This window comes from Anthonomus grandis, chromosome 18 (assembly GCF_022605725.1).
Source record: "Anthonomus grandis grandis chromosome 18, icAntGran1.3, whole genome shotgun sequence".
Classification (NCBI taxonomy): domain Eukaryota; kingdom Metazoa; phylum Arthropoda; class Insecta; order Coleoptera; family Curculionidae; genus Anthonomus; species Anthonomus grandis.
In genome coordinates this window covers 816,748-835,490 of record NC_065563.1, presented here as the reverse complement: position 1 = coordinate 835,490, position 18,743 = coordinate 816,748, and the positions used below count along the sequence as shown (strand labels likewise).

At 32.0% G+C, this 18,743-nt stretch overlaps 1 protein-coding gene across 1 annotated transcript; it reads right to left on the bottom strand.

Annotated features, from left to right (window-relative positions):
- Nucleotides 1-4,207: 4,207 nt before the first annotated feature.
- LOC126746837 (uncharacterized) lies at nucleotides 4,208-6,459 on the bottom strand. The gene is made up of 2 exons (XM_050455230.1): nucleotides 5,942-6,459; nucleotides 4,208-5,834 (listed from the first exon to the last, which is right to left on the bottom strand). Exons 1-2 carry the CDS (start codon nucleotides 6,131-6,133, stop codon nucleotides 4,344-4,346), a joined length of 1,683 nt encoding a protein of 560 aa, XP_050311187.1. The 5' UTR covers nucleotides 6,134-6,459; the 3' UTR covers nucleotides 4,208-4,343.
- Nucleotides 6,460-18,743: the final 12,284 nt, after the last annotated feature.

The window sequence follows — 18,743 nt, the reverse complement described above, 5'->3', positions numbered from 1 at the left end:
AGAGGTAAATAACTTGAGAGATTTATAAATATATAATATAATTTACAAATATATAATAAATCTGCAACTATATTAGTCTTGCTATACTTGGTACATACCAAAAGTTTTAAGACCAACAAATATTGTAATAATGCATGTAACAATGTATGACATACCTACATTTTGTCCAGAGACAGCATGCCAATTATAAAATATGTGTGCTTTATAATATTATTATAACAAATAAAGTAAAAAACCTGCTTTAAACTTAAATATAATGTAATTTACTTTAAAAACTAATTTCAAAATTACTTAAATTTAACATAAAAAATAATATGTCAAATCTGTTAAATTAACCTTCAACTTTTACTGTCATAATATAAAATTATCTACCAGACCAAAATACATTATTATAACTCATCAATTTGGTTAACCTTATAGCTGCAAAAATTACTTTATTTAATATGGGTACTTTTTTATGTTTGTATAAATTTAATAATAGTTTTACAAATAATTTTAAATATGTTTACCTCGAATATCTGGCTTCCTGTTCTTGCTCCTAAATTTATGGTTCTCCACTAATTGTACCAGTATTGAACAGTTCTATATGTAGGATTTTTGACTCCACTTGCTAAGCACAATTCTTTGTCTACACAATACTCAAAATTTTTTTGATGGTAGTTAATAGCTTCACTGATGGTCATCCTATCATCGAAATAGTAAAAAAACCAGTTCTTTAGTTTTCCACTGCCTTTCAAAAATTGAAGCGTTTCAGCAGTTATAAGTGTGTGACTATGATTATTATCGATAATAATTAACCCATGCAATCCTTGCTAAAATAATAATACAATATAGTACTTGCTAATACAATAATGTTACAGTTATTTATTTTATTAAAAACATTATGATCAAAAATATTATAAAATATAGTACCTACCTTAATAATATTGGTCACTATTTCTTGTTCTTTTTGTGCTTAGCTTAACAGTTAAGTGAATACTTGCAGGACAATATGCATTTTTTGACAATCCTTTCTGGTTCTCATTTTTTTTAGCTTTCATGAAGGCACTATGCTGGCAAACAAATTTCTTCCTTTAAGAAACAAATTGCCATAATTTTTTGTGTAGTCATATCTCAAGTCATATAAATAAATAAAAGTGATGTATTTAAATTTTAACAAGATCGTAGCTACATATTATTATTATTATTATTAATTATTATTATTCTTTACTTACTTACAAACAATTCGTTCTCCATGAGAAACAGAACGTCGCATATTCCAATGAGTATAAGATATTTCACCGAAATCAGACACCCATTGGTTAATATCTTCCATATTTTTCAAAAAGCAACGAATTTTGATAATATTTCCTTCGTTTGATACAATAATATTATTGAAATTGCTAGGTAATGTATTTTCAGTGCACTTATATCCTTCGAACACATTATTTTCTTCTTCATTTTCCATTCTTAAGAATAAAAAATTGTACAAAACAACCACAAAAACCACGAAATTACGATTTGGATATCTTCAAGAACGACCGCCAAAACACAATAACACAAAAAGTTGGGTTAAACTGGTAAACAGCTGTTTAAAATTCAAAGTGGACGATCCCATTTTTTCAAAATAGGGAGGGTAGGTGGTATAAGCATACGTTAAAATACAAATATGCCTAGCCAATGAGAGCGCTTCGGCATCGGCGTGGTATGCGAACCGCCAAATTCAAAATACTTGCCAAATTTGATTTCTATAGCAAATAGGGAACTAACATAGAATTTTAAATAAGCTAATTATACTATAAAACACAAGAAAACGTAGAGATGATTCCAATATGTCAAGTGAAAAAACAATTTTTCACTCCACGTTCGTAAAAACTCGATTCAAAGTTGCTACAATATTCAAATTTAAGGTTTCAGCTAAGAACGCGTTTCTATTGGCCGTGACGTCATGACCCGTGTTTCTCGCCGGCAACCGGCGACGCTACGATGCCGACATTCGTTTAATCGCTTGGGAAGCGCGAAGCTCACATTCCGTATTCGTTATTATTGTTCTAGTATTTTTTTTTTGTGATTTAGTGATAAAACAATGGATGAAGGTTTTTGTAAGGGCCAGTCTGATAATTTACCTAAGGTGGACATGTTCATGGTGGCAACTTTTATAAAAAATGCAGAGAGCTTTTCACTAGGAGAGGTTCGGGGAGTTAAAGCAGACAGGTAAATAATACATAGTTATTTTTATTTATCGTGTTCGCTGTTTATCATTCTCGAGTGTTTGGTAGAAACGACTTAAGTCACTATTTTGCAAAATTTGGAAAAATAATGGTTCAGTCAATATTTTCCATTCTTTCTTTGTAGCAACTAGTGTTGGGACTCGAAACGAGTTGAATACTGTCACTTATCAATATCTTAAAATTAGAAAGTAATAATTGGATTCACACTAACTTAAAATACCTATTCTAAAATTCATTTTCTCGAAAACAGCAATTTTTGACTGCCCTTATTACCTGACCTTAGAGCAGTATTTTTTTGATGTAGTCATGTCATAAAAATATTTATTAAAGAAAATCAGGGTTTTCATAACCTTTATTTAATTTATTACTTTAATTATAGGTCAGGTAGACAATCTTATGGAGATGCTGCAGTTGGTTGGGTACAAGTTCGCAGAAATCAGGACATATGCACTGTAAAAGGGAAAATTACACCTGAACATAATGTGAGAAAGAAACAATATTCAGTGAGCTGTAGCATTAATGAAGTAACTGAAGAAGTAATAGATGTCCAATGCTACGATTGCGCTGCTTCATTAGGTAGGCACCTAAGTATTTATTACAAAATTTAAAATTAATAAGATAATCTTCATATTATTGTTTTCTTTAAACAAAAACAAGATAAGACCATTTAAAGTTGTTGCTAAATAAAATATACACACTGTACTTTGTTTTTGCAGGGGGCTGTAAGCACACTATAGCATTTCTAATGTGGTTGCATCGAAGAAGCAAAGAGCCTTCTCCTACTGAAATTACTTGCTATTGGGCAAAAAGTAAGCTTTCAAAGGTTGGAACATCCATTAAATTCATTACTTTAAAGGAATTTGGTGCAAAGGAAGAACTTGCCTCAGATGAAGAAAGTACTAATTTTCTTGAAGAAGTTTTGAAGAGAGGGGGCGAAACGGATTCTGACAGTCAGTTGCTGAAACATTTTGCTACAGATGAAGGAATTGATGAAAAATTAGGATTGCATCAGTTAATGCATAAATTTGTTTTACAAGGTGGAAAGAGAGAATATTCAGAGTTCTTCACCTATTGTTCAAATGTAATGAACATTCAACTTTGTAATGAGGCAGCTATAAAAACTACAGAGCAATCAAACTGCAGCCTATGGTATAATCTTCGATATGCCAGAATCACAGCATCAAAGTTGTATGATGCTGTACATTGTAAAAAGTGTGACGGAGTTTTCGTCAATCAAATTTTAGGTGTTTCAAAGATTAAACCTAATTCTGCAATGCTAAGAGGAAAAACTTTGGAAAAAGAAGTTGTAGAATGTTTAAAAAAAGAACTTAAAACTAATTTCAAACATATTGGATTGCAATTAAACCCAAAATATCCAATTTTTGGTGCTTCTCCTGATGCACTCTACAATGAATATTGTATTGAAGTCAAGTGTCCAAATTCAGAAAAATCTCTTTCAACATATTTAACGAAGGACAAAAAAATTACTGCTAAGTACAATGCCCAAGTGCAATTGCAAATGTTTTTATTCAATAAAAAAAAATGTTTATTTTGTATTGCAGATCCAGATTTTAAAAATAATTCTAAATTTCAATATGTATGGGTAGAATATGATAGCGAACACTTACAATTTTTATTAACAACTGCAGAACATTTTTGGAGGGATAATATTTTTAAGCACCTTTATGATAGTGCAACAAAATAAAAAAACAATGTAAGATTGATATAATAATAGAATTTACCTTTTTAATTATTGAATTTTTTTAGGTGGATGTTACAACAATGAAATTAAAACAATTCTTAATATATTTAAAATATGTATTTTTGGTATTTTCTAAGCATATTATTATACAAGCACTTACTAATATCTGAGTTTCATTCAATTCAGCATCATTTTCCCTTAATTCTAATACAAAAATAACCAACTCAAAAAATTATATTTTGATAATGGTACACAGTTCTATAGAATGTTTATAAACATAATATGTACCTATAACTTTAATTTATGATATTCACTTTTCCTAACCCTGTATATGATTTTGAAGAACCTGTCATTCACAAAACAAAAAGTTGCATTATATTAATTTTTCATGAAAAAGTAAGTAATAAACAAACATTTAAATAATGAGCATTTTATTGTTTTCCTGAAATAATTCCTGACTGTAAATTTATAAGTCCACATACTATTTTAATGATTTGATCTGTATGTGGTAGTAATTTAATATCAATGCAAGCATGTGGAGCCAGAGATGAAAATTCCCTTATTCTTCGAATAACTCTCTCCACATGTATTCTTAAACTAGCTATACGTTTAGTCTCAAAAACCTCATCTTTTGAAGATTTTACAGTTCCTGAAACACTAGGGGGTCTAACTAAAATACAATTTTTGGAAACAAGTAAATGTTCAATATGTTTAAATCCTCGATCTGCCATTATGGCCACATTTTCTGGTAATATATTTAAAAAGCCACTGTGTTCTACAATCACTGCATCAGATGCCCTTCCACCAAAGCCAGTAGAAATGAAATTTATTATACCATCAGGGGTACAAGCAATAAGGTATTTCAGAGTATTGCACTTTTTATAATCTGACCATGTTAATGACTGTTTGATAGCATCAGATGGCTTTTCAATTTCTATTTCGAGACAATCAATAATACAGAACACATTACTATATCGAGCTCGGAAGGCTAGTGGTAAATTTGCTTTGATTTGATTCACTGAAGGTGATATTATACATTTTCGTAAAAATTTGCTAATAACAGGCAAGGATTTAGAAAACATTCGTGAGGCATGAACTTCAGTTGTACCAAAGTCATCCCCTAAAATTGAAAATGAATGCCCAGTTCTTATTTTCTTTAATGTTAAAAATATATATCTACTTTCTAACCCACTATATTTTTCAAGTAACTGAAATACATAATATGCAAATTCTGGTAATCCCAAATAAAGACGTGGTCTTCTTTGTAATTTTTGCATGGTACATTTTAAAAATAATCTCTGAATGTCTACCTTTTGTTCACTTTCTAGTTCTTTTCTTTCACTGGATGACAACTGATATTCTTCAGAAAAGTCACTTACACTATATGAACTTCCTCCTTCACTACTCTTATCCACACTTGAATGCTCAGAAACACCTGAACATACACTAGCGCTACTAGTACATGGCACTGGTTTAGTTGGTGTAGTTGCGACATCATATGTAGATTGTTTTAAAGGGGATAAGGCAACTGTAACACCGCTACGAATGTTGCACTGTAAACACTTGCTTCTGACTTTTGGATGGGCTTGGATAGAAACATCCTTTTTTTTAACTGCTACTAAAACAGAGCTGCCCCCTGCTACTTCTTCAATAACTCCTACTTCGCTTATTTTGGGCTCAGTATGCTCCTGATTCTGCAGTTCTCTCACAACCTCCCCCTCAGTAAACGCTTGAGTAGACGATATTGCATCAGCCACAATTTGTCTTCTGATTCTTTTAGCGGCTGTTAGTCTAGGAGGCTGACTGAAGGTTCTTTTCCTATCAGGCTGGCAGTCAAATATGTGAGGTACAGAATGTGGTTTCATTATTTTTGGGCCACCCATAATCTTAAATTTGATATAATTGTCCATATCTTCTTCCAACTGAAAAAAATATTAAATTAGTTTCAGTTCAGATTTGAAAAAAGTAGGTCATATTGAAAATGCAGATTTTTTAATAGAGACTGGTGAATAATTTTATTTCTACTTACGTTAAAATGATCTTCACAAACATAAACTCCTTTATTTGACAGCGATATGTCATTTTCATTTCTCCTACATGCTTTTAACCACTTTCTTCTGCGGTCCTTATTTCCTGGCAAGCTTATAAAAATCTTTTCTGGAGTTTTCACTGTTGTATTTTTACATAATGGTACTAAACAATATTTATACTTTTTACTCATGGTAACTAAATTGATATTCACGGTCGACAAATAAACAAAATTCGCAAACAAACACTATAAACAGAGCTACAAACATCAAAATGAGAAAATGGCCTAATTTTCGTTCCGTAACGCACGCCGTAGACCGATCGATAGCGGGTCATGACGTCACCTGCATGGCGGGCTTGGTCAGGCGTTTCAAATATGTTTATGGCAAGCTTAACTTGATCAATTTTTATTTCATGAACCGTTTATTTTTAAGACGTGTGGTTTGGCATGGGTACTTTTTCGATAATACTAAATCTATTTATGCATTAAAAAAAAAATGTGTAAGTTCCCTATTATCTTTTAATGACGAAATTTGTTAATCATTTGGAATAGCGGTACGTGTAACCGCAATGTATGAATTATTTAATTATTATTGTTAGTTAAATATTAAAAATGGGGTGATACGAAATTGAATTGGTGTGTAGAGCTGATAAATTAATTGGTTAATAGGTGGATGAGTAGATAAATAAAAAAGTTAGAAAATAAAAATAAATGGCAATTAAATTTTTTAACAATATATGGTGAACATTTTAAAGTTCGCATTTTTACATACCTCTGTGTCATAATTCTAATATGCACCTTAGTAATATAATAATTGTCAATAGTTATTTGAAAGTATAATATTATTTTAAATCGTCCACTACCACTATACATATTCTATACATTATACTTTAGTGGCTATAAAGTATATATATGGTTGGAAAAGCTGGATAAAGGGTAAATATGACTAAAAAGTCAAAGTATAAGAACAGAAAACAAAAAAAAAAAAACGTAGAAATTATATTTTAACTTTGTTTATTCCAAATAATAAAAAATCTATAAATTTATTTGTTATTTAAATATAATAATTTATGGTATTTTTAATATCAACAACCTCAAAATTAAATGCAAATAGGCTAAATGTATTAATCTGGTATATAGTATGTAGTATGTACACTCGCACTTCTTTAGCTTCTTATTTGTCATCTCTGCTGGTCATGTATATACAGCCCAAACCATGATGTATATACATCAAACTTCCATACAATAGTAACATGGAAAAAAATTACTGCTCTGTATACATTTTAATTAATAAATATATACTCACAGAGGATCTTCCCCCTCGTTCCATGTCAATTTCAAGTTAATCCAATTAGCTTTTCTGCACCCTAAAAAATATTAAAAACGTAGCAAACAAAATGTAATAGAAAATGATTAGTTGAATATTAACATACAAAATAAGCTAACATTTTAGTCTTAAAATAAAAGATATAAAAATAGTTATACAGAAACCAACACCTATGACGTCTTAAAATTTGTTTTTAAAATTTGAAACCTCCACCAAAACCTTACAAAAAATATACTTAGTTATATTATACTGATTATAACACAAAATACCATATAAAATACCACATCCTATTTTTGTTAACTTCACAGCTATAATACAAACATAAAAAAATAGCTACAATTCAAATATTATCTAGCCATTAAATACACAAAGAAATCTAGCTTATTTTTTATTTGGATAGTACATTTGTTTTTCAATTTTTCTTTTCTTTTCAATGCCCTGAGAATTTTCTTCCTCCACTTCTTTATTTTTAAATTTGTTGATTACAGCCATAAATCTGGTAAATGCATTTTTATCTAAACTTTTACCATAGCTACAAATTTCTTGCATCTTAAAATAAGTATAAACGATTTAATAAAAATGTAACTTATATTTTACTCAAACTACTTCTCGATTTTCTTCAAAGTCCATCCAGACTTTCATTTTTGAACTCTCCTGAATAAAATGGTTTACATCCTCCTGATAATTGATTTGGCTAGTTGTGGGTTGATCAACAAACAAAACATTATCCTCTTCCTCTTCCCTCACAGTTGGGGAACCTACAACAAACTCGCTCCTCTGCTCAAAAATGGCTACAGCATGTATATGTTTACAAAGTATTGTTTAGACAGAATTTTCTGGACATTCACATCTGTATTTATGAAAACATATTTTACAGATGTTACAGTATCCAATGCGACATTTCTCATCACCTAGTTCATGACAAGACACAACATAGAACTTACCACTTACCGAAACACTTTGTACTTTAAATTTTCCAAATTCTAAAAATTCTACCTTACCATTCATTTTTTCGGCTTTGTTATGGGCTTCTATTACAATTTTATGCTGATAGCTATTTGAGTTTGGTCTTGTTGACATGTTCCTTGAATGCGAATGCTTCCCCCAGACTTCTCACTTTGCACGCGCTATTAAATCCTAAAAGTAAACACAATAAAACATACTTATGTATGTTTGATAATGATAACTAAGACTTTGTACAACCTCTGATATCACTACTGTTGCAATTGTAAAATATGTGTTCTTCCCCATTCTTAAACTTGTTTCGGGTCTGACAAGCATAATCTACTTCCCTATTATCTTGTGCCCTCCAATATGTGAATTCTTCAAAATTCCTAAAATTTAAAACTGATTCTTTGACAGTTATATGGTGAATATCAAGCAAATGTTTGTTTAAACAGTTAAAATATGAAAATGTCTGGATATCATTAGTACACATTGGACATTATAATGTGTTTTATTTGTTCCTTCCCAACAAATTCAGGATGAAACTTTTTCCAATGCCTGTTTCTGGTAGATGTGCTTGAAAATTCCTTATCACAAACTTCACAGATTGCATTTTGTTGACTGTAAAATAAATAATTATTCAAATTAGAATAATTATTTATTTTACATTTTTTGAATAATTATTCTGTAGATGAGGTTCAAAAATTTTTATATTTAAAGGGTGCTTTATCTGGAGAAGCATTAAAATTAATAAATGACCTCACTTTAACAAATGACAATTATAAACATGCTTTAAATTTGCTTAAGACTAGGTATGAAAATAAACTGGTAGTTATTAATGCTCACCTAAGGGGTATGTTGGATACACCTAACCTTGCAAAGGGTTCGGGTGAACAAATAAGAAACTTTTTAACTCATGTTCGACAACATATGAATTCTTTGATAGTTTTGGGTTTGCCTGTTAAGGAGTGGGATGTACTGCTTGTTTTTCTTTTTACTCAAAAGTTAGACTACCAAACTCATAAGGCCTATGAGTTAGAAAGAAATGCCTCTTTTTCAAATTCAGTGTTGCCAACATGTGAAGAATTTATTAATTTCCTGGAAAGGCGTTGTGTTGCCTTAGAAACTATTGAAGGGGAAAGTTCTCGGGAAATTTATAAAGGTGTGTTTTTATAATCGTGTTGGGCATACACTTATTAAATGTTTTAAATTTGCTGACTTGCCATTAAAGGAAAAAGGTTGATAGTTCAAAATAACAATTTATGTTACCTTTGTTTAGATAATTCACATTCAGTCTCACGCTGTACCAAACAACATTGTCAGATGTGTAAAAAAAGACATAATTTACTATTGCATGATTATTCTTGGGATGGTAATAGGGAAGGTTTTAATAGTAAACAAAATGGAGGTCAAGGTCAAGGTGAAGAAGTAAAAAGAGATGAACCTGTTATATTAAAAATAAAATTAATTCTAATGCCTTGTTAGGGGTTTCTGGGCATTTGAATAAAATTCAAGAATCGGAGTTGGAGTTGGGTTCAGATGAGGGTTACTTTGGGAAAGAGTTTGTTGGGGTGAGTCATGGGGTTGATATGGGTACTCTAGAGGAGCCTGTACTACAACAGGCTGCTGTGGCTCATTCTAATGTACAAGTTATTCTGGCCACAGCAATTGTAAATTTGATTTGTCCGGATGGCAATAAATTGGAGGCTAGGGCACTGTTGGACTCTGGGTCCCAGAGCTGTTTTATAACAAGGAAATTGTTTAATAAATTTACAAATGTTAATTGTAAGTTAACTGAATTTAAAATAGGTGGTATAGGAAATAAGGTCACAGAAATTAATGAGGTTGTTAATTTAGTTCTCGAGTCTCAGGTTACTAACTATAAGGTAGATGTGTCATTTGCAGTTTTAAATCAGATTACCTGTAAGTTGCCTCATGTTTCTATAAAAACAAATATGGTAAAAATTCCACCAGGTATTTTATTGGCTGATCCTTATTACTTCAAGCCATCGGATATAGATATTTTAATTTCAGCAGAGTTTTACTTTGATTTAGTGCTGCCTGATTTAATTAGGTTAGGGTCAGGTCTGCCAGTTCTACAAAACTCTCAATTGGGATGGTTAATTTGTGGAAATGCGCCGGTAAAGTCAGTTCAGAAAAATAGTAATAAAAATAGCACAAACAATAATTTAAGTGTTAATTTGTTTAGTCATTCTAAGGGCCAGGACGTTAATGAGTTTATTCCAAAATTTTGGCAAATGGAAGAGATATCAGGTCAACGGTTTTTATCCTCAGAAGATAAATTGTGTGAGGAAAAATTTATTAAATCCTGTAAGAGATTAGATGATGGATCTTTTCAGGTGGACTTACCATTTAGGGAACAAAATGGATACTTAAAGTTAGGTAATTCGTATGATTTAGCATTGAAAAGGTTTCAAAACTTGGAAAAAAGGTTACATACGCACTTAAAGTTATTTTCTGAGTATAAGGAGTTCATAAATGAATATGTAACTTTAGGGCATGGAAAATACATAAAAGAGGACTCAGTAAATTCTGATTCATTCGGAGAACAGGAAAGGGTATTCTTGGCGCATCACTGTGTCATAAGAGAGGATGCTGTGTCAACTAAACTCAGAGTTGTCTTTGATGCGTCAAGTAAGACGACAACAGGATATTCAATAAATGACGTTATGTTAAAAGGGTTTTCCGTTCAGCCGGAACTTTTTGATATTCTTTGTAGGTTCAGAACGTTTTTATATGTTTTAGTGACTGATATCCAAAAAATGTATCATATGATCAAGGTAAACCCGGATCATAGAAAATTCCATAATATTCTATGGCGGGAAAAGCCAGATGAACCAGTTAAAATCATAGAGTTGCAAACCGTGACATACGGTACCAACTCGGCTCCCTTTTTGGCAACTCGTTGCTTAAATAAATTGGCAACAGATGAGATGTGTAATTTTCCGGCGGCTTCAAGGGCAATTTTACAGGAATGTTAGGTTGATGATGTTCTTTGCGGCGCAAATTCTAAAATGGAAATTTTAGAAGTACAGGAGCAATTGTTTGGTTTGTTAAACTCTGGAGGTTTTAAATTGCACAAATGGTGTGCTAATGATTTGTCTTTATTAAAGAATGTTGGTAGTGACAAGGATGGTGAATGCATTTCTTTGGATAATGAGTTTTCAAATAAGGTGTTAGGACTGTTATGGTTTCCAACTCAGGATTATTTTAAAATATCTGTTCCAGCGGCCTGTTTCATAAACCATACTGATAATATTAGCTATTAATATTAGTCTCATAAATTAATAATATTAGTATGCTTTTTTCTGTTTCATAAAAATATATATTAGACTAATAAAAGTGAAGACTAATAATATTATTTTACTAGTCAGCTGTTTACAAGTTAGTGAGGTTATGTCATAATTTGCGGTGCGGTTCCATTAAGTGGCGTTAAATTTGCATAATGTCTAAAATAAGAAGTAAAAGATCGGAAAAGCAAGTTAAGCAACAAAACTTTCTCCGAAAAATTAAAGACATGAAAGATAGTCTATTTGGACAGTTTTCTACCACACTGACCAAGGAAACAAAAAGATCCGCATGGATGGAAGTTAGGGACTATGCGGTTTCTATTGGATTGATTACATGCGAGAAAGACTACACCTACGTGCGTGATGCTACTTGGCCTAATATTCGGAACCGAACAATGGTAAGTAACTTATTACTTCCGCATTATAATCCGTTTGTATACAAACGGATTATTATAGTGTATTAAGATACACTATAATAATCCGTAACCATATAAGTGGTTTAGATATCTCACAAAGTCCTAAAACGTCGTAAAAGTCGGTTTAGAGGAAAAAAATCGTGTCTGTTTTTTTCTAAAAATCTAGTATGTGCGTGTTACCCTACACGCGTGTATACACTATAATAATCCGTTTGTATACAAACGGATTATTATAGTGTATTAAGATACACTATAATAATCCGTAACCATATAAGTGGTTTAGATATCTCACAAAGTCCTAAAACGTCGTAAAAGTCGGTTTAGAGGAAAAAAATCGTGTCTGTTTTTTTCTAAAAATCTAGTATGTGCGTGTTAAGTAATAACTTTTAAACGGCTTAATATTTTGCGTTGCCTATGAGTAAAATCTCAAAAGTGGGGTGAGTCGAATCAGATCCAGTTCATGAGCTTTACGTACTAAACGCAAGGCGCAAAGTTTATGAATTGGGCTTTAAGAGGAAGAGAGGAAAAATTTATTTTATTCATGATAAATAACGAAAGTGATAATACCATTTTTACCCAAAACAAAAAAAAATTGTTTTTTGGTCCAAAAAAACGGGAAAAAACAATTTTTAAGTTATTTTTGGACAATTTTGTATATTTTTTTATTTTCTTATTTTGAAGGGATCGCATGATGGTATTAATTTCATTAGCATCCGTTTTTTTTCAATGTAGGCACTTAAAAAAATAGAACTTTATTACTCTTGCTCAGCAATTTTATTAAAAAAATATTCATGCAATTGTTTTATTACGCTACAATGCAGTGCTAACGCTCTAATTTAAAATAAAAACTAATATACTTTGTATTTTAATTGAAGATATTTTTTAAATCAAACTTGATAACGCAAAAAAAACTGGATCAGATGGCGTCCCCGATTCGAAACTTAATGACACGGACAAGCTAGTAATTGAAATAATTGGAAAAAACTCTCCAGTTATAGAAGGAATCGGGGTCGCGGATTCAATGGAGGAAGAGGTTGTAACCCAAACTCTACCGACTAATACTGAGACATTACCTGATGTAACAGAGATAAAAGAGGATGTGGGAAATACATTTGAAGATATCGTAAGCCCACCGCTGAAGTCCCAAAAGTTAACAAGAGGTTATTATCGATAGTTCCTAAATTAATTTTCAATTCCAGCTGGCTTTGGATAGAAGGCTACAGCTGGACAAAAATACATTTCCATTAGATAAAGACCTCGATAAAGACTGTCCTCATAAAAAGATTATTACTTATATTTTTTATTTTTTCACCAAAAAACTCGTTTATTTTTGTGCATAGAAAGTAACCTTTCCAAGTAAGTTTTCCAAGCGTGTATTTATCATTCCCTACACTGTCCTTTTTCCATCATTTGATTTGACCTTTTTACTAAAATTAATTGTTTTCGGTTGCAGGATGTCTTAAGAGAAAAATCATTGTCCAAAATTCCAATGAAACAAAATACCTCGAGGACCTCAAAAGAAAAAAACTTGAACTAGAAGTCCGAAAATTGGAGTTGGAAGTGTGGGATAAAGAAAGGTCACTTAATGTAAGTCACTGTAACCTTACAAGCCATATTGAAGAGCAAAAGGACACACAAAATATTACTGAATATATTTTAAATGAAGAAGGTGATGTTATCGGTATTAATGAAAAACTATGACTGATTTAAAAAAAATTGTTATCTATCTAAATAAAAAAGGTAAATAAAGAACAATTTTGCATTTAAAAAAATATATTGTAGTTTCTTTTATACGTCCTAACCTTTCTTTTATTGTCCTATATTTTAATTAATTATTACGAAAATAATTGTAAAAATAGTTAAGTTTCTCCTCAGCTCCTATATCTATTTCATCTTGTTCTTCTGCATCTATGTTGTCATCATTGGCATTTTCTTCCTCCTCTATGTTATATTGTTCGTTATCTGCTTTTGATATGTTGCAAAGAGTGACGCAACATTTTATCATTTCGCAAGCAAACACTGTATTTCTCAGTCGAACATAATTGAGGCAAGGAAATTTTTCTTTTAAAATGCCTATAGCACATTCAACTACTCTGCGAGTCGTTTTATGAGCTCTTAGAAATCGCATTTGCGAAGCGTCACCGTCATTTCGTAAAACAGGTGGAATAAGCCATGATTTAAGTGGATAAATGGAGTCTCCCAGCAATACAGATCCTGGAAATGGTCGCCAACCGTTTTCCATTCTTTGGAATAATGAACTAGTTCGCAGAACTCTCGCATCACTTACGCTACCAGGCCAGTTAGCGGAAACGTAGTAAAATTTTAACGAAGGACCACAAACAAGCATAATATTTAAAGAGTGGTTTCCATGGCGATCAACAAAAGCTGGTTCATGTAAACTAGGTGCATCAACTTTAATAAGTGTTCCATCAACTGCTCCACAAACAAGCGGCATACCAGCAATTTGTTTAAATTGATACATAACTTTTCCAATATCATCGGGCCAACAAACGGTTTCTCTAAGCATGGTTCTGTTAATAGATAGAACAACTTTGTGAACTATACGGCATACTGTAGCTTTTGAGATGCCATGCATATCTCCTGCACTGTGATACTGCATGCCACTTCCAAGCCCATGTAAAGCAACCATTAGTTGCTGTTTCGGCGTTAACGCGTAATTTCGCCTTGTATCGTGGGCTAGTTGTTGTTCTATTCTGTTTAAAATTACGTAGAACTTCGCACTAGGTAACCTAAATCGTTCATTAAATTCATAAGTATCTTCTATATAAAAATAGGAAATTCGTTCCCTAAATATTCTTGGTCTTCTCACAAAAACTCTCTCTTCCTCGTCACTTGATTCAGAATCGCCCATTTTGTAAACTTTTGCAAATTAACTCTATTATTCTAACTCACATTATTATGCTAAAAACACTCATAAAAATACATCAATTTTATTAGTAAAATTTATGAAGTCTAGGTATTTATGAAACAGTTCTCAAATTATCCTAATAAAATGTACTAATTTATTAACCAATACGCTAATAATTAATAATATTATCTAATAAGTTTATGAAACATAAATCGATAATGTAAACTAATATTACTAGATTTTTGCCAATAATATTGGACTAATATTTTTTATGAAACAGGCCCCAGATGAAATAGACAAAATTGAAATCAAGATAACAAAAAGATTGGTGTTATCAAAAATCGCACAGATGTACGATCCATTGGGTTTGTTGGGGCCTGTAATTGTTGTTGCGAAGATTTTAGTACAAGAAATCTGGGCAAGTAAAGTTGATTGCGATGAGGAACTCCTATCAATAAGTTTAGATAAGTGGAAATCGTTTTCGGCAGATATTAAATGTTTAGTTGAATTACAAATTTCTCGTTGTCTGTTTAATAATTCGGATATTGCTGAAATTCAGATACATGGATTTGCGGATGCTTCCATGAAAGCATACGGGGCCTGTTTATATGTAAGAGCTATTTATAAAAACAAAAATGTTTCCTGTAATTTACTCTGCTCGAAATCAAGAATAGCTCCCTTAAAAACAGTGTCATTGCCACGACTTGAACTTTGTGGAGCACTTCTAGTATCTCGTCTTACTTCTAAAATTTTGGGAATTTTAAACCTTAAAATGTCTAAGGTTGTTTTATGGACGGATTCCAAAGTTGTACTAGCTTGGTTAAATGGGTCACCAAGTAGATCGACCACCTTTGTGGCCAATAGGGTTTCTGAAGTGCAGGACTTTGAATTGTCAGTGGAAACATATTTCGTCTCAGGACAACCCGGCAGACTGCCTGTCAAGGGGTTTAATGTCGGGGCAACTTTTAAAACACAAAATTTGGTGGAAGGGCCCTGAATTTCTCTATGATTCAGAAATTGATTTTTTACCTGAGGAATGTTCAATTACTGAAGGTCTGCCAGAGCAACGAAAAATAGCTTTAACTCAGGTAAAGTTAAATCAAAGGGTCATCGATTGGATAAGGTTCTCGAATTTTAATAGGTTGCATCGGGCTGTTGCGTATTGTTTTCGATTTTTTGATAAAAGGGAATCTGGGTCACTGACAGTTGACGAACTTAAACGTTCAATAAATACAATTTTAAAACTTGTACAGGCTGAGACATCTTCAAAATAAGTTATGTATTTAAATTGTCATGGTGACAATAATTCTGAAACTTTTAAGACTAGTTCTTTAAAGTGTTTAAATGCATTTTTAGACACTAATGGTATAATGAGGGTTAATGGTCGATTATCCAAGGCGAATATTGACTACAACCAAAAATTTCCAATCGTATTGCCATCGAGGCATCACGTGGTAAAGTTAATTATTTGGGCAGAACATTTAAAATTATTTCATGCTGGACCACAGGCGGTGTTGGCAAACTTAAGGTTAAGGTATTGGCCAATCCATGGTCTTAGCGAAGTAAAGTCTGTGATTGGAAAATGTGTCAAATGTTATAGGCTTAAAGCGCAAACTTATGGGTTCTCTTCCTTTGGATAGAATTTCAATTGGACGTCCATTTTTAAATACCGGAGTTGACTTTGGAGGGCCGATATATGTCAAACAGTCAAGACTTAGAAGTTCTACGACTACAAAGGCATATATTGCAAACGAAGGCGATTCATATTGAATTAGTCAGTAATTTGAGCACGGAATGTTTTATATATGCGTTGAAAAGATTTATAGCTGGACGTGGTTGTCCTTCTAAAATTTATAGCGATAATGCAACTAATTTTCAAGGGGCAAATAACTTGCTGAAAGAAGTGTATCTTTTTTTTTTAAATGAAACAAATCGGAATAATATTAACACTTTTTTAGCAAGTAAAGAAATTAAATGGAAATTTATTCCGCCGTTAAGCCCACACTGGGGGGGATTGTGGGAAGCGGGGATAAAATCAACCAAGTTTCATCTAAGAAGTATTATAGGTAATTTGACATTGTCTTTCGAGGAAATGACTACGGTATTAACAGAAATTGAGGCAATTCTTAATTCAAGGCCACTTTGTGCATTGTCATCAGATTCAAGAGATTTGAATTGCTTAACACCGTCACATTTTTAATAGGTGAACCCTTAACGTCCGTTCCTGAAAGAGATGTATCCAATGTACCCGAAAACAGGTTAAGTTTTTGGAAGTTATGTTCAAAAAATCGTCAAAATTTCTGGACTCGATGGTCAGTTGAGTACTTGACTAGACTTCAGAATCAACCGAAATGGTATGTGTCAAGGAAAAAATTAGAAAGGGATATGGTTGTTCTCGTAAAAGATGAAAACTTACCTCCTTTGCAATGGGTATTGGCACGGGTGATTGAAGCGGTTCCAGGTTCCGATAGTAAGGTTCGAATGGTAAAAATAAGAACCAAAGAGGGAGAGTTTATACGTCCCATAACAAAGTTATGTCCTTTGCCATTTGATAAGGAATAATAAATATTTATTTATTTATTTATTTATTTTACAATACAAGCCTTACAGGTAAATAAATACCCATCTACAAGGCAGGAAAGATCTTCAAATACATAAATATAACTTATGCTAACTAAGAAAAATGTATATATAACTTGTTACAAAAATCTTCTAAGCTAACTAAAACTAACTAAAAAATTACATAAAAAGTAATAAGAGGCATAGAAAATAAGTAACAAAAACGATCAAAACCTAATGTGCTGACTATAAACCTCAATTTTTATTAACGGAAATGGCTATATTATTTACAAAAAATAGCTTAATACAAACTCAGGTTACTTGTGGCTTAGTGTTCAAGTGAGCGACATAAGGCTTCCTTTGTAATATTGAAAATGTCAAAATGAGCATCATTATTGTAAATACTACACATGGTATAAATTGGTGAAAATTTAAGTAGATTTGTTCTAGGAGTAGGGAGATAAAACGTGGTATGATGTCTATTATTGAGACGAGGCGCAAAAAAATATAATTTTGACACTAATGGCGGACTATCGATTAGATAATTAAGTAATTTATGCAATGTCATAAGAGCAGAAAAGGTTCGTCGAGTTTCTAGGGAACAAATATTAAAACGTTGGAGCAGATCATCATGTGGAAAACCCTGAGGTGGGTATACATTATCACACTTAAAACATAAGTATTTTAAAAAGCGCCTTTGCACTTGCTCTAGATTGTTGATGTGTACATTATAAGCCGGCGACCATATCACCGAAGCATATTCCAATCGCGATCGTACATATGCAAAATATAATGTTTTTATGGCATCTGGATTTCTGAAATCCTTAGTGCTTCTATAAATAAATCCATATGATTTTGACGCTTCTGAGACTACTGTGTCAATATGGTATGAGAAAGACAGTTTGGTATCAAAGTACACTCCCAAGTCTTTAAAAGAATTTGTGCGTATTAATGTAGTCGTATTTAAAGCGTAGTTAAATAATAACGGTTTTAATTTGTTGGTATATGTCATAACATTACATTTAGAAACATTCAACTTTAGACCATTTTCTACACACCAAGCATTTACCAAGTCAAGATTATACTGCAATCTATGACAATCTGCGAGATTTCTTATTTTATTATATAACTTGATATCGTCTGCATAAAGTAAAAAATCGCAATCCAATTTATCACCAATATCGTTAATAAAATAGTTAAACAGTAGCGGTCCAAGCACAGATCCCTGCGGGACACCAGAAACTACATCATAGGAGCTTGACCTTTCGCCGTATAACTCCACGTACTGACTTCTACCACATAGATATGAGCGAAACAATTGAAGAGAGACAGCTGAAAATCCAAAATTACTAAGCTTATCAACAATTAAACTATG